We start from the raw sequence: 15,928 nt of genomic DNA on the forward strand, positions 1-15,928 counted from the left end.
CTGTAAAGCACCTCCTCATTTATAGATGAGACTCTTCAGAACTATGGGAAGGCCACGGCCACTTCAAAAATTCCCTAGCCTTTTCAAAATAATAAATGTTCGCCTTAATGTTATTTTAAAGCTCTAAGGGTCAGACTACAATGGGACTTAGATATGCAATAGCCATACCTTAACTTTCCGGTGTCCCAGTCTTTGCTTGGAAATCACAATCCTGACTTAGGCATTTAAATTCCCTACACAATGCAATGGAGAGTCAGGTGCCTAAAAATGGGAATTAAAATAGTCAGGATCAGTGAGCAGTGGGACACTTCTGCTAAACACTAGGAAACATTGAAGAGAGGAATGTGCCTCCCCACTAGACACATCTGCCCCCCTGGCAAACCTAAATTAGGTGCTTTTGTGAGATCAGGAATCACAGCCCAAAATTATCTTATGAAATTAAGTGTCTATATCACCCATTTGGATACAAAACACTAGCTCACATTTTTCTTGCAAGACATAGCTGAAAGAAAAAGAAATGATGCAACTTTCCTTTTACGTAACTCACTGCCAAGCAGATACAGTTCTTACTCATAAAGTGAGCAATTTAGGTTCAACATCTTCTTCGGCCTGAAAGGGCTCAAACTCGCATCTCCCACCTCTAAGCACCAAGCTAGAAGCTGGGGGAAGAGAGACATGCACCACGCCTCCTGCTGATGGTGTGCCAAGTTGCAGAAAAGAATACAAAATTCACAAGGGCAAAAAGGAGCAAGCAAACTTCAACAGGAGGAATGGAAGTTTCCCTCAATCTACCCTTGCCTGTAGCCCACTGGTAGAGAACTAAGATGTGGTTTTGTTCCTCATCAACTCAGGCAGACATTGACCACAAGTCTCCCACTTCCTGGAGAGCAGTCACTGTGCTCTGCTTTGTGCTGAACTCAAGGCTGTTGGTGCATGTTAGATGTGCTCTGAATGTGCCTATCAGATCAGAGCCCTACTCGTGAATCCCAGCCTCATCCACAAGACAAGCACCAAGATGCAGCAGTTCCAGGCATGCACAGAAGCAGAACCTTAGATGCCTAGATAAATTTAGTGATGAAAAAAAAACGTTGGTACTGAAGTTGTGCTATGTTCACACGTCACTCATCTGGGCCTAGGCCTTAAATTGTACTTGAACCAGATAAAGTCAGGAGCTTAAAGCGCTTTACAAATATTAATTATGTTTGAAGCCAGCACCACAAGTTTGAAATTGTAAGGATTAATTGTCACAGTGACTCAGCTGAATAAAGACCCCTTAAATTAATTCTTCAAGACATGTTAATGAATAGACACACTATTAGGTTCACAAATGCTCCCTTACTGAACCAGTCTGAAAGCAAAAGAAACTATCCAGATCCACTTAATATACAGCTGAGGAAAATTACTGAAGTAAATTCTTAAAAATGCTTAAAAATGCTTGTGATCTGTTTAATGATACCTATTTCCTAGCACTAAAAAGAAATGCTACAATGACGAATGAGGTTACAACAAAAAAACAATATTAGGTCCATAAGTGAATATTAGGTCTGACTCATGAAAAATTATACATCTGATTTAGTCTTACATGGTTCATCTCTACCCTGCCTTCTGCCTGACTTCAGACTAAATACAGCTCTCCCAGATCCATAATTCAGTTTACTTGTTCAAAATTCAGCATACTATACATTTGAATGTAATACAAGCTTCTGTTATCAAAATGCCAAACAAATGTGAAGTTCACATATTCCAAATAAAAATGAATTCTGGCTTCATTAAACAGAAATGTTGTGGGGAACAATCTCTGCATTTCAACTAGGCTTGGCAGGTCAAAGGCTTAATGAAAACAATGTGAGAGAATGGAGAGTATGAAAGGTGATATGTACAACTATATTCAAGTCATCTCAAAATGGTTTTACAAAGTAACGAGTTAAATAGTTGCAGGGCATTACCCGTGTAAGACAAAGCTGCTATTTAGCACTCAACAGCTCAGTCTTCGATAACTGGATCTGTTTTAGCAAGAGAGAAAGGATTCGAACATCGCTGTATGCACTGGGGTTATACACTAGTACACAAACCACCCCATGGATCTTTAGCATGCACTTCTTTAGAGAAATCTATGCAAGCAGTCTGTAAAGTCAGGGCTACATACAATTCCTAATGAAGTAAATAGGATTTCTGCTTCTTCTGAGATCTGGACCTTGATAGTCCTGGTGTAGCTATACCTGTTACAAAAGAAACAGCCCTCAGTTCACCACTTTTTGGCATTTCCATTCAACCTCACACAAATTCTCTTTCCTTGATTAGACTTACTACCCCAAGACCATGTAAGTCATTACTTTTGTAAGATTTCAACTGCAGCTAAAAAAAATTAGTTACATTTTTGTTCAAAGGTAGGGACAGCGTATGACCTTTACCCTAAATCCAGAACATTGAGCACTAGTTCGCAAAATGGATCTTTGCTTTTACGTGAATGACACAAAAATACCTAAGGTAAACAAAGCCTAATGAGAAGTGAAATACTGCTCGATTAAAGTCCACCTTCACATTAATGACTAGCAAATGGCCTTCTTTGGGTACTTTCTAGATTAACTGCCCATCTGTAAACACTCCAATAGAAGGAGTAAAGTAAAACATGGGCAGATTTTCAAAATGTTCAAAGTAAAATATGAATGGGTTCTCGGTTTTGAAAATACAATGGAAGAGCGTGTAGTATTCAAGTTGTCAGAAAGAGCAACGCATCCAGGATGATCCTGCCTTAAACAGGGGACTGGACTAGATGATATCCTGAGGTCCACTGAAGCCATACTTTTCTGTGGTTCTATTTTGGAATTGTAAAAATCTGCTATATAATGCTATCCTCTCCAAATACTACCGTGTTCCTGTTTCTAAACGTTCCTGCTACCCTGCAGTCCAGAGCAGGGGTTCCCAACCCCTGGGCCATAACCCAGTGCTAGGCCACAGGAAGGCTGACCAGAAGTGACCGTGGACTGGCAAATCACAGACTGGCAACCCTTTTTAATACCGAGTATAAAAAAGGGGGTTTTATACCGAGTATAAAAGAGTTGGCTACCTGCTCATAGTATGCTGGTCACTGCTGGTTCGCAGTTTGCCAATCCACAGTCACTTCCGGTCCGCAGTTTGCCAGTCCTCAGCTTAAAAAGGTTGGGAACCCCTGGTCCAGAGTTACTCATCCCTGTCAGACCCAAAACTGAAGTCCTCCTTTCCCTCCCCTGCATCCCCACTTCTCCCACAAAGTGACTTTCTCCCAGGCCAAGATTACATAATCTTCTTCTGCAGTACTTCTGTCCCAGTGAGCAAAACAAGGAGGTAGCTTTCCTTAAATTAATAGTGAAACCGGAAAGCCTAAGAAATAGATGGAAGGGAGGAGAAAGTCGCTGTTTTTAGAGGCTACTATTAAAGCTGCTTGTTCCAAAAATGTTCCTGACTGCTACAGCAGTTGAACTCTCAACACTGTCAAATGCTCAGGCAGATGCAAACAGCAAATAAGGCTTCTCTGCATGGGTTCAAGTACCAGTCATGTATCTAAAGGGGATAAAGAAGGTGTTTGGTGAGATTTTCAAAATAAGCTATTGGAGAGTTTGATTACACTGAGCTTACCATCAACTTTAAAGCTATCCCTCAATCAAACTGAATCATGCGACCCACCTTTTCCCATCCATATCCATATCCTATAGCTCACAATAAGGTCCGTCATACCATTCTTCATGAACACCACATTAAGATGCATACTGGCACATTCCTGCCCATCTCCCAACCTTCTAAGAATAAGTATGCACACTACTTGTTTCTCCTGGACTTGTTTGTATTTACCAGCAGGTAAGAGAAGAAAGGGGGTGAAGAAGGGCTGGAACACAGGCTTGAGCAGAAAAATCCAGGACCTGTACTCTACTTTGTACACGATTGCTCTATAAAAGCCAGAAGCCTCGGGGTGAAACATAAGATTCCTCATAAAGAGTGGCCAAATCCACATTGATTTAGGGAAATTTTGGGCATTCTAAAAAAAATAACATTTAGAATAAAGGAAATCCAGTAACTCAGCTCCAAAAAACCACAGCTAACTACTAGAACACGTGTTTCATGAATAAGCTACTGGAAAAGCATTCAAAATCCCTTTCTGCCAACACTGAGCAAAGATGCAGCTCTGAGAGCAGTGGCTGGACATGAAAGCCATAGTAGGTACCTGGATTCCTAACTACCATCTTCTTCATACCAGGAATAGTATGAAGCTAGTTTGAGAATGGTGTAGAAATGTCCAAAGCCACCCCTCAATCCTGTGATCGCAGGACTAGAACAACTGGGTTTTCAATTGATTTAAGTAGATCAGATACCAGTTCTGAAAATCCCCTTCCACTTGAGTCTGTTTGGCATCCCAAAAGCCATTTATACCTACACAAACTTTATTAAAAAAAATTCTCTCAGGACCTACTGAGAATTGCCAACTGAACAAATAAGGACACTGCAGTTCGCATGCTGATTATTTATTTTTACTGAATTACAGGTGAAAGGCAGTTATTTATGATAACACTTTGTCGTGTTTACTGAGTCAGGTACAAAGCTCCTTCTAAAAAAAATCTATTCTGACAGGCTTACTCAATCTCTAAAATACATTAGACAACTGCCAAACACACTTTGTAAAAGCAACTAGTCAAAACTGGAACTAATATAAAGAAAGAATGCTAAGGTTGCAGATTTACTTTACTAGAAGTACTTTTAAGCACGTCATGATTATGTAAAAGGAATCTCAGGGGGCTGCTTAACAAACAAAGACTACTTGATGAAAGCAAACATCTCATTCACAAGTCATTTTCACCAAACAGTGGCATCATTTTTTTGGCTCCATCGGTGTCATAATTAACAGAAAGGTGGCCAAACATTTCAGACTCTGAACCACAGCAGTCCCTAAACCTGTTCACCTCTACACCCACAAACATCTGGCCCTTTGCTCTCTCCTTGTCTACTCATTCTAATTCACTTCCACAAAAAGTTTGGGAGAGGAAATAGTTAACACTTCCCAAAGTTTGACTTGTGGCAAGAGGAGCAAACAGACAGAGGCAATTACATGCCTGGCAAAGAACAATGCAGCAGTGTAGCTTGGATGTGGAGGGCCAGATGTGTTCATTTCTACTGCTGTGAAAAGGACTTGGTCCAAGTAGTAATGGAAAGGACCCTTTGACCACCCACTGATAAAACTACAAGGATGAAGTGGAAGCTGGGAAACGCACGTAACAGAAAGAACTTAAGGGGGGGATAAACTAAATACAGATTTGGTGTTTTTTATAGTGCTGCAAGACCTTCAAACAGAAATGCCAGTCCTGTGGATGCTTATACATGCGATTCTCTTAACTCACATGAGCCATCTACCCATCTGGAGCTAGACTGTTCTCAGTGGAACTAGTCTGTTAGCTACACTGCTCTCAGTAGACTGGAGTTAGACCAGGGGTGGTCAAAATGCAGCCCACCAGGCCATTCTATCTGGCCCGCAAGGCCTGTAAAAAATTTAGAAAATTAATATTTAGCTGCCCCTGGCTGCCTCTCATGTGGCCCTTGATGACTTGCCAAAACTCAGTAAACCTGAAGCCCGCCTGAAATAATTGCCCACTGCCTGAGCTAGACCATCTACCCATCTGGAGCTAAGCTGTCCTCAGTGGTGGCAGACGACACAACAAGGAGCAATAGTTTCAAGTTGCAGCAAGGGAAGTTTAGGTTAGATGTTAGGAAGAATTTTCTCACTAGAAGGGTAATAAAACACTGTAACAGGTTACCAAGAGAGGTGGTGGAAGCTCCATCCTTGAAGGTTTTTAAGATCCAGCTAGACAAAGCCTTGGCTGGGATGATCTAGTTGGGGATGGTCCTGCTTTGAGCATGGGTCAAACTATTTCAGTTGTTCTCAACCTTTTTTAATCCAGGACCCATTTAAAAACATCAGTGGCCAGTCCAGACACAGTGCCCCTCACTCCTGACCTGCTGCACCCCCCACCCACCCCTAGCCTCCCAGTGTGTGGGATGCGGGGTGGGGGGCAAGCAGCCCCTTGCAGGCTGGAACTCTGCCAACCTGCAAGGGAAAAGCCACAGTTTCCCACATTTTTCTCCTTTAAAGGAGAATCCATTTTTAAAAGTTTGTTGATCCATTTTTAAGGGCTGTTCACAACCCTTACATATATTCTTGCAACCCACGGGTTGAGAAACGCTGGACTAGATGACCTCCTGAGGTCCCTTCCAATCCTAATTTTCTATGATTCTATACCCTTTTCAAGTGATGGAGATCACTCATGTAAGCCAAGTCCAGCAAGGTAAATAAAAGAAAGTCTATGGAAGGGCTGGTGCCCAAATTTTGTGTGTCTGAATTTTCCTTCAGTGAGTGAGGAGTCCAGGGGCAGACCTGACAAGTCTTCCTTATTTGGGGGTGTTGGTTGTAGCTGTGCTGGTCTAAGGACATAAGCAGACAAGGATCTTACACCTGCACCTCCAGAAATATAATGCATCTCATGCAGTACACTACATGCCCTAATGGAAAATATGTAGGAGAAACCAAATAACTGCACACCAGAACGAATGCACACCAAAAATCTATCAAACAGAAAAATACCCAGTTACCTGTGGGTGCACACTTCTCACAAGGCAACCACGCTCTCTCCAATCTCTCAGTTCTAATCCTCAAGGGGAATTTACAAAACACCTTTCATAGATCAGCCTATGAATTTCACTTGGTAAATCTACTGGAAACAAAAACATCAACAGACATTGGATTTGTGGCACATTATAGCTTGCCTGCCATCCGATAACCCAAGGTAACCTGCCTGCCATCCAATAACCCCAGGTAACCTCTTTACTTTTTACCAGCTACATGCTATAACCAGGTCACCATTCCCGCCACCTACCATCTCCTATCACCTCTGATCTTCACTGCCACACATTTGCATTTTTACAGACCTGCATTTTGCATATTGGCTTAAGCTTCTCTTCCACCCAGGAGAGCACAAAAACACCAGCAGATTCACCCTATGCCTGAATAAGGGTGTTTGTGCCCAAAAGCTTGCAAAGGACAATGTTTCCAACAATTTAGTTGGTCTAATAAAAGATACCACATTTACCCAAAGAACCTCATCTGTCTTATTTGGGGTTCATTTAAGATGATAAAGTTTCTTGTTTGCAAGGAAAAGCAATTGGGGCTCATAGTAGAGGTGGTACCATTTGCGAAGAAGGATTTTTGCCAAGTCTTCTGAACAGGTATTTTTCAAAAGAGCTTAAGCAGTTTAGAAAGGTATTTCAGTGGGAACTGGGCACCTTAGCTGCTTAGGTACCTTTGAAAGGTTTGAATGTCTGGAGTTTGTCATATCACTTTTACAAATGCAGCTTTCTCCCAACCCCAATGGGACCTTCATATATGCTAGTGACAGAATTATCAAAACCCTCCATTGCTTTGTTTCCTTTCATGCAATCTGCCACAACAGCAAAGGAGCTCGTCAACATCAGCCTCCCTCCTCCCGAAGGAAATCAGCACTGCTTTCCTAGTCATTTGAAGAAAATCTCTCACCAAACCTCACAAACTGCTGCTGGGAAGGCAGTGCCCTGTGAAGGCGATACAATTTCAGTTGGAATATTTTCCCCGGAGCCCATAGTTAAGACACAGCGCTTTACGAATTACATAATCAGGAGCAGGAAGAGGCACACTTAAAAGCAAGAATATAAATGTTTGAAGAGAAGGAAAGTGAGGGCATGTCTTAACAGAACAGCAAATAACTGTACTCAGAGGTGAACAGCAAGGTGGAGGAAGGGTGCGAGAGAGGACATCTCAAGTCAGACTGGAGGGAGGACACGTGCCCAATGCCTCCCAAAGATGCGCAGGGTGGGAGACGGTGTGGAGGGGGTAGAAGAAGGATGCTCATCCCAGATAAGAGGAAACAATGTGACAGCGAAAGGCATCCTAGATGCTTCCTGGCTTAGCACAAGCCCTCCACCTGCACTCCTGGACCGCAGGCCCAGCACCCCTCAGCCACCCCACCCACAGGCCCCTACAAGGCATCGCCCCCCTGCGGCCCACCTCATGAGGTTCCCCCGGCCCCGCTCACCAGGTCAGGGATGCCCTGTTGCCCAGGGGCCTGCACCTCCCTTCCTACAACGCCCAACCCCGATCACAGCTTCTCCCCCTCGGCCCTGAACCTCTGCACCCCTCCCCATCCCCTCCTCCCTGCACCACCCCATAACAGCCCTCTGACCCTCTCCCTGCCCTAAACACCCTTCCATCACCCCCTCCCTACTGACCCCCCAGTTTGCTCCCTCCATCACCCCACCCCACTATATCCTTTCCTGCCCCTCCCCTGCCCCAGCCCCTCTACTCTGAGCCTCCAACAACCCCTCCCTGCCCCTGCTCCTGCCTCACCCCCACCCCATCCTCCCATCCCCATCCAGGTATTATTATAATCCAGGTATTATTCAGGAAGGACCCATTCCCCCTCCATCCTGCCCTCCCACCGCCCGGGCTCACCAGGTAGAGGGTGCCGTAGATGCGCAGGGACTCGGCCAGGGCCCCCTGCGTGATGTGCAGGAAGGCGCGGGTGCAGCGCGGCTCCCAGGTGTGCCCCAGCTCGTAGCAGCCGTGGGGGATGGACTTGCTCAGCGCCGCCATCTTGCCGCGCTGGGGGAGGGGCCGCGTCGCGCCGATGCAGGAGAAAGGTCGCGCGGGGCAGCGCTTCCCCCTCCCCCCCCGCCGGGGTCACTCGCGGGCAAACCGCCGCCGCCGGCTCGCGTGAGCCCCGCAGCCAATGGGCGCCAGCGGGGGCGGGGCCAGCGCGGCACGTGCCCCCCGGGGAGGGAGAGGAGGGGGTGCGCGCGCAGCGGGGAGCTTCGCCTTGGCAACTGCCGCTGTTCACTCTGGTCCCTAATGGCGGCCACAGCCCCCGGCCCTGAAACACCACAGGGAAGTGCAACACCATGGTGTGTGCTGGGAAAAAAAAGCTATTGTGCGCTGAAATAATGTGCGAATAAGTCTTCTTTTTTACTTCCCGGACATGGGCAGCGAGTGAGCGGGCCGTCGATGTTGAAGCATGTCCTTCTTTGGACGAACAAAAACAAAAACACAAAAAACCAGGAGCTCTCGGTTTCAACGTGATACCTCGTATTGGACCGACTGGGAAGTCGCAAGCTTTCAGGAGCCGTGCGCCGAGGAAGCCCTGACGCCAGCCCGAAAGTCAGCTGGGATCGTGTCCCTGAGTGCCGCTAGCAGGGTTTGACGCGTGCCCGGATCGATTGGCTGCCTCCAAAACGATTTGAGCCTTTTCACTCTTATTGGGTGTACATTGTGCAAAGGTTGACATTGTTGTGCAATATAGGAGTTATTGTACACCCGGCGGCACGTGCCCTCCTGCCCCCAGCAGGGCTCCCTCTGGCTCGGACCCACGGGCAGGGTGGCCATCCTAGAGGCCAGTCCAGTTGTCCTCTGTCCTCTATTGATATGAAACAGGATGCCTTTGTGTCCTCTATTATTCTCTTCAAGAGGACATAAAGGCATGCAGTTTCATATTTTCTTGAAGAGAAATATAGAGGACATAAAGGCGTCCGGTTTTGTAACAATAGAGAACAGAGTAGCAGAAAACCGCAATGTCCTCTAGGATGGCCCCCCTGCCCACGGGCAGCACAGCCTCCTGCTTGGGAAGGAGGGTGTTTTTGCTGCTTGACCCCAGGCCTCAGTGCTTCTGCCAGGCATTTGCAAAAAAGGGGAGGAATTTGGCCCCCACAGGGCTGAGCGGGGGGGAAGGAGCTGCTTCTCTTCACTGGTTTCCTTGCCTGAGTCATCAGTGAGGGGAGGTGGGAGATGGGCAGGCAGGGCAGGGGCCCCCTCACTAGGGTGATTCACATTGGGTGAAGCCCCGTTTTGGGCCTGCCTGGGGGTTAAACCAGTTGGCAGGTGTGGGGTAAAGGAGGAAATCCACCCCACCCCACCCCTGCTATTAAATTGGCAAGGAACTTTCCCTCTAAAATAAGGCTCTTCTCAGGATCACAGGAGCCATTTTACCTAAGAAATAAAAAGCATCCCTTTAGTGGTGCGTGCCCCTGTCCCTCCTGCTTGCTTCCAGTGGCACCCATGGGCCTTTCCTTAATCAGGTGTCTCATGGTTGCACTGTCAGAGAAGAGCCTCAACCAACTGACCTTCTTATGAAGCCTTTTAGACATGCTTCTTATGCGGGTGCCTGCAGCAGTAGAGGACTGGGAGGCTTTTCTCGCCAGCCACCTTCAAGCCCCCTCTGCAGGGTGCAACACTAATGCAAAAGTGATGTTGTAGCTGTGATGGTCCAGGTATAATTCAAGAGGTAAGGATTTCTTAGGGCCAACTTTTATTGGACCAACCAGGTCATTGGTATCAAGTTAGACCAGCTTTTGAATTTAAGACAAGTCTGACCTAAGAAAAAATGTCTTACATTAGGAAGCTGGTATAACTTTATAACAGTGACAAAATTGGACCAATAAAAGCAATCACCCTAAGAAACCCTTGCCTCTGAAGAGCAACAGCATTTTTCACTTGGCCCTCTGTGCAGAAGTCAAGTCCAGGAGGGTCATAGCAAGAACTGTGTAAACAGAAAAACATGCCTCTAGGCCAGATGGGAAGAAAAGCACCCTCTAACTGAAATAAATCTGAATGATCGGCACAAGTTCCATGTCCCAGGCCAAGTATGGATTTGGGACAGTTGCAGAGTGAGAAAAGAATTTCTCCAGTCTGCTTCCAGGAGCTCATTTCTCTTGTATTCAACAAGTTTGCCAATAGTCTGTGCTCTCCCAGCTTATTTGAGCAAACTTCCCGATTTATCTAGCACCAACCTCTCTCTTCCTTCCAGCAATTTTCCTGTTGATATAAGAGCACTTAATGTCGCAGCTCCTGCCATTTGGAAAACCTTCCTTCTTTCTGCCTAATATTTTTAGTACTCAGATAGACTGCTTGCATTTGCAACTGCCCTGCCGCATGTCAGAATAGATGTAGTTCTCTCTTAAGGGTGACTCACACAATCAATGCAGTTTGATAACCCTTGCACTACAACAGTTTTCAGTACTTAGTATGTTTTGTTTAGTTACTATTCCCAAATTTTTTCCTATTATCAGTGAGCTGCCAATTTTGTTCTAAAAATGTAAAACCATATTATAGGAGAGGTCAGGGGGAAACGGATGCTTCCATTTCCATTAGGAAGCTGTCAATGCTTTTAGCACCAATAAAGCAGAGGAGGCATTTTTGATTAATGAAAAAAAAAACCCTGAATGTTAAAACGATTGGCAGTGAAATACCAGATAGTTTTAATACTGAAATTTGCATATTTCAGTTTCCCAGTTAGCAGCTCCTGGAGATGAATGGGATAATTCGCAGCAGTCGCTACTGATGCAGCCTTAGGCCAGGTCTCCGCTACAAGCCCGTTGCCAGTGTAAGTGTACCAGTACCTATCTGCCCAACAAAATACTCTGCTTACAGGAACAGCTGCCCACCTGACACACCCCAATGGGATGGAGCTATAAGCCAGAAGTTCATTTCTCTCTTTATCCCCTCCAGGAGACTACCAGGAGCCTTCCATGCATTAGCAAAGCCACTCCTACCTGCAGCATGTGCTTTTTCAGGCAGTGTAATACAAGCCTTATTACCCCAACACAAAGTGGGCCCTCTGTACACAGTGCTCTTTGACATCTTTGGGCTTTTCCCCTCCTCCTGAATAAGCCCAGCTGGGAGACACTTACTCCATCATAGGACGGTTTACATGACATGTTGCTTATGTGGAATTAGCTTATCACAACAAAACTGCATTTTTGCCAGTGTACCATAGTCCAGTTACCACTGAATAATACCAAAGTGACACAGACAAAAGTGCAGTTTTGTTACACTTGCAAAAAACACAGGAGCTTTAGTCCTGGTAACAAATCTCATGTCTGATACCAGTGACAGTTTCTACCACGGACCTGGCTTCAGGGCTTGTCCACATGGGAAAGTTCTACCACTATGCATTAAGGTGCATATTTAAGCTGAAATACTTGGATAAAGCTGTGTGTGGACCCTCTTTACTTCAGCACAAAACCATTTTTCCAGTTTAGCTTAACTCACTTTGGAAGGGATTTACATTAAATTGAAAAAAAAGTCAAACAGGAAGGTGAGAAAAGTAACAGACATTTATTGTTTGCATTTTCTCCCTCCCAACAATTTAGGAGAGGCCCTCCCTAGATGACATTCCAGTGCTGGCCCCCCTGGAAATGGCAAGCCCTTACCTTGATTCCAGTCCTGCATTACAAGCAGCCAAGACTGCAGTTGGGTGTACAGCTTTGGAGTGCAATTGGCACATTCCCAAGCATGCTGACCTAGGTGGGAATGGATCAGCTTGCTTCTGTGTCCAGCCTGGCATTGGTACCACGTGCATTGTCTAGCACTGTGATAAAAAACTGTTGAGGGAAGGAAAAGCAGGAAGGGATAAAGAAACTAGATTCAGGTACTGCTTCCCTTCTCTGTCAGGTGCTTTGACTCTGATGCTCTTATGGGCTTATAGGGCTTGATGCTGCCTGCTGTATTGGTTCAACCACCTGTGACTGTGGTACAGCGCCTCAGACACCTGCTGCAATGTCCATTGCTTGAAGGCACATATCAAATGAAAGATCATGCAAAATACAAAAAAGGAACACAAGTATGTGTAACAAAATGGTTAAATGTGTAGAGACACAAGAAGAAGAAGCAGCTGCCTTCTGTTAAAGGAGGGTTTGAGGCTGGTGATTGTGTGTGTGCTTTCATGCTCAGCCCAAGGTATGGAAAATAAGTGCTTGCTCTGTGTGATGAGAAATTAAATAAAACGTCTATGAGGGTGAAGGGGAATCCTGCTACATACACATTGCTCTTATTCACCAGGAGGGTTCATTCAAAGAGTGGAAGGGCAAGTTTTCCATTTGTGAACTAAGGGTGTGACATCTCTTTCCTACATAGAGCTGAGCTGAAGCATTTCTGAGGGGCTACAAACAGACATTGCATTTATCCCTCAATAAACCATTGTATCTCAGGACAAAGGGCAATCGTTCAGATGTCCATATCCACTGTCCTGGGATAAAGCCTAAGAAGGTTCACAGGATCAAAAGAAAGTAGGGCTGGAAGGGACTTCACAAGATCATCTAGTCCAGTGCCCAAGTCAGCTAAGTGCTAAAGATAAGAAGTACTAACAGAACACGTCTACGCATGCACATTTACTGTGCAATAACTGAAAGTACGCCCATACTGTGCACTAAATATGGCGACTTATGCCGACTTAAGCATACCAACATCATGCAGGTATCAAATTTATGTTACTGCACAGTAACACTGTGTATGTGGACTGAGTTGGGACTAACTTTATTCCTAAGTCTGTCCACACACAGTGTAAATGCATTTTAACCCCTACACATGTAGACACCAGCCTATTCCCACTTACTGTGCAGTAACTTACTGCACAGTAAATTTAAGCCAGTGTAAATGCACATGTAGACACGCCCATACTTTATCCCAGGTTATTGAAAGTACATCTGAATGGTTATCCTGGGACCGCATCACTAACTCAATGGCAGACAGGCAGTAATGCATTCAGCTGCTCGCCAAAACCTGGTTAGAAAGGTGTTATGTATACTTGTCAATCCTGAGATAGTTCTGTTTTGGGACAAACAGACACAACTTGTTCAAGGACAAATGCAGCACCAGCTCCTAGCCTATCAGATCCAAGTCTATCTCCCAAGAGGATATGCTGCAGGTCCATGTGGCTACGAATGTATAGCTGCAGTGCCTGCTAGAGACTGCTATGACTGGGGTAACGAAGTAGCTGGCAAGCTTGCAATTATCCTCCTTACCAGAGGTCAGGGCACTTTTGAGGGCAGCAGGCTGGCTGGCTGTGGGTTGTGACTGTTGAATCTTCATGTTAAAAGGCATTGGCAGGCAAGTACTGGCTTTCCTCTACCATGTCATTTGTGCATTCAGGGCTGCTGGCCAGTCTCATCTCCCATAATGGCCATGATATCCTTTGCTCCCTTGCAAGCCTGTTTTAGGTCCTGACCTTACACAAGCACTGCATGCCCACAGAGTTATCTCTGCACTGCCACACTGCTGTGATAATATTGAATTTGATCTCAATTAATTTTTTCCTTAGGGCTTCCTGCATTTTTGTGTTCCCTCATAGCATATCAAGAATCTCTCAGCAGATTCAAATGCACAAGCAACTAATAGGCATCCTCAAAGAAGTAGGGCCTAGTGTTCTTGCAGGAGGGCAACACAGGCTGCCTTGCCTTGAGAGCCACAGCAAGAAGAGGAAGAATCTGAATGCTTGCAGAACTTGAACTAGAATGTGGTTGCTGTAACTCCAGGGCAGTAGAGGCCAGTTGGGTGAACAGGGTTCAGGGGAGGGCTCAAAGCATTGTGAGATTACAGCAGGCAGGCCCTCTCAGAGGTCAAGAGAGGCCCAGGCCACTTCCATTTTTTCAGGCTCAAAATACAATGCAATAATTTGTAATAAATGTTCCATTTTTATTTAACAAGTGCTTTTCTAGCTTTTTTCTTCTTCTTTCAATCCTGTCAGTGTATCTCTGTGTCTGTATGTATAACCTCATTTGGAGATAATGTCAAAAGTCTAAATTTGAGGCCCTCCGTAAATGAGAGGCCCGGTCCAAATGGCCCTCTTGGCCCCCCTGTGATAGGCCCTGACAGCAGGCAACCAATGGGCTAACTTGAGAGGGGCTGCGTGCACACCAATGATGTCCAGAGATACCTTGCCCTTGATAGGAGCCAGGGAAAGGGCAGCTAAGAGCAGATTTCCCCAGCTAAGGGCAGATTTACCTTGAGCAGGAGGCTGGACTAGATGACGTAATGAGGTCCCTTCAAGCCCTATTTTCCTATGATCTTATGATTCAATAAGTTGCATCATGTGTTTACAACTTTTTTCCCTGGAAGATACCTGTGGTTTTCCCAAGATGTCCCATTTGTATTTCTAGGGTCATCTACAGGAATAAAAGTTGCCCATTCAAAGGTTTATACTGATGTACTGTAACTAAATTTAACCTCAAAAGGGTGCAAGTTCCCAGTCATCCACTAGGCTACCGTGGTTAAGGCACACTGGCTTCAGTAATAGTTGGCACCCAGGAGACTGCTGTGACTAGTCTCAGGTCTAACCGCCCCTATGACTAGGTATCCATTTACAGCTGCGTCAACTTAGAATAGCCAATGCTACAAATCTAAAGTAAGGCAGAATTTGCATGTCTGGATCTTTAGCAAAATGCCCTAATTGCTGCTGCCACCCTACACCCATGTAGCTATGCCAGTAAAATTATATCAATGTGTCATATAGTTTGCATGGTAGTAAACAAAATAAAGCTTTATGGCCCAGTTCTTTTCGGCTGCATCTGGGTTAGCAGCTTGAGGATGCTTTTGCTACTTTCTGTAGCTTGTGCCAGGGCTCGTGTCTCTGGGAGAAGTTGTATCTACCTGGTCAACCTCTAAGGGGCTCTAAGGAGCTGGTAGAGTGAAGCATTCTGTGGATCTTTTCAGCATATGGTGCTAGTGCTGTAAAGATCTCTGGCTGGGACCTGTCTCAAGGCATAAGTATCGTAGCTAACTGGAACAAAATTAGGCTGACAAAAGAGATCTGGAGATAAACCAAAAGAAGAATTGAACATTACTGGAGGTTTTGAATTCCAAATGTAGGAGTGCCTTGGGAGTTCCTTCCTAGAAACATTTTAAACACCAAATCAACCTGAAAGCTTTTTAACTCAGATGAAACCATTTCCCTCCCTTCTCTCATGGCACTTTCAGTTTGAGTCCTTCTTTGTTTTCTGTTTTTTTCTATCTTGGATTAGATGGTCTAACTCTTTCTTATTACCTTGGGTTTTCTTAGTGCCTGCACTAGGCATTTGCATGTGGCTACTCTTGTCTGTAACTAGTAAAAGG

At 45.2% G+C, this 15,928-nt stretch overlaps 1 protein-coding gene across 3 annotated transcripts in view; it reads right to left on the reverse strand.

Annotated features, from left to right (window-relative positions):
• The window catches only part of TMEM135 (transmembrane protein 135), a 358,268-nt gene extending 349,538 nt beyond the window's left edge, over positions 1-8,730 (reverse strand). Inside the window, exon 1 of one of the 3 annotated variants that reach the window (XM_019488262.2) lies at positions 8,504-8,730. In XM_019488262.2, coding sequence (XP_019343807.1) covers positions 8,504-8,644 — 141 coding nt within the window. In that variant the 5' untranslated portion in view covers positions 8,645-8,730. The remainder of the gene's footprint in view (positions 1-8,503) is intronic. The other 2 variants (XM_059721829.1, XM_014605912.3) reach the window with 2 other exon arrangements.
• Between the last annotated feature and the right edge of the window lie 7,198 nt (positions 8,731-15,928).

The sequence above is a fragment of the Alligator mississippiensis genome, chromosome 1 (genome assembly GCF_030867095.1).
Source record: "Alligator mississippiensis isolate rAllMis1 chromosome 1, rAllMis1, whole genome shotgun sequence".
In the NCBI taxonomy this organism is placed as follows: domain Eukaryota; kingdom Metazoa; phylum Chordata; order Crocodylia; family Alligatoridae; genus Alligator; species Alligator mississippiensis.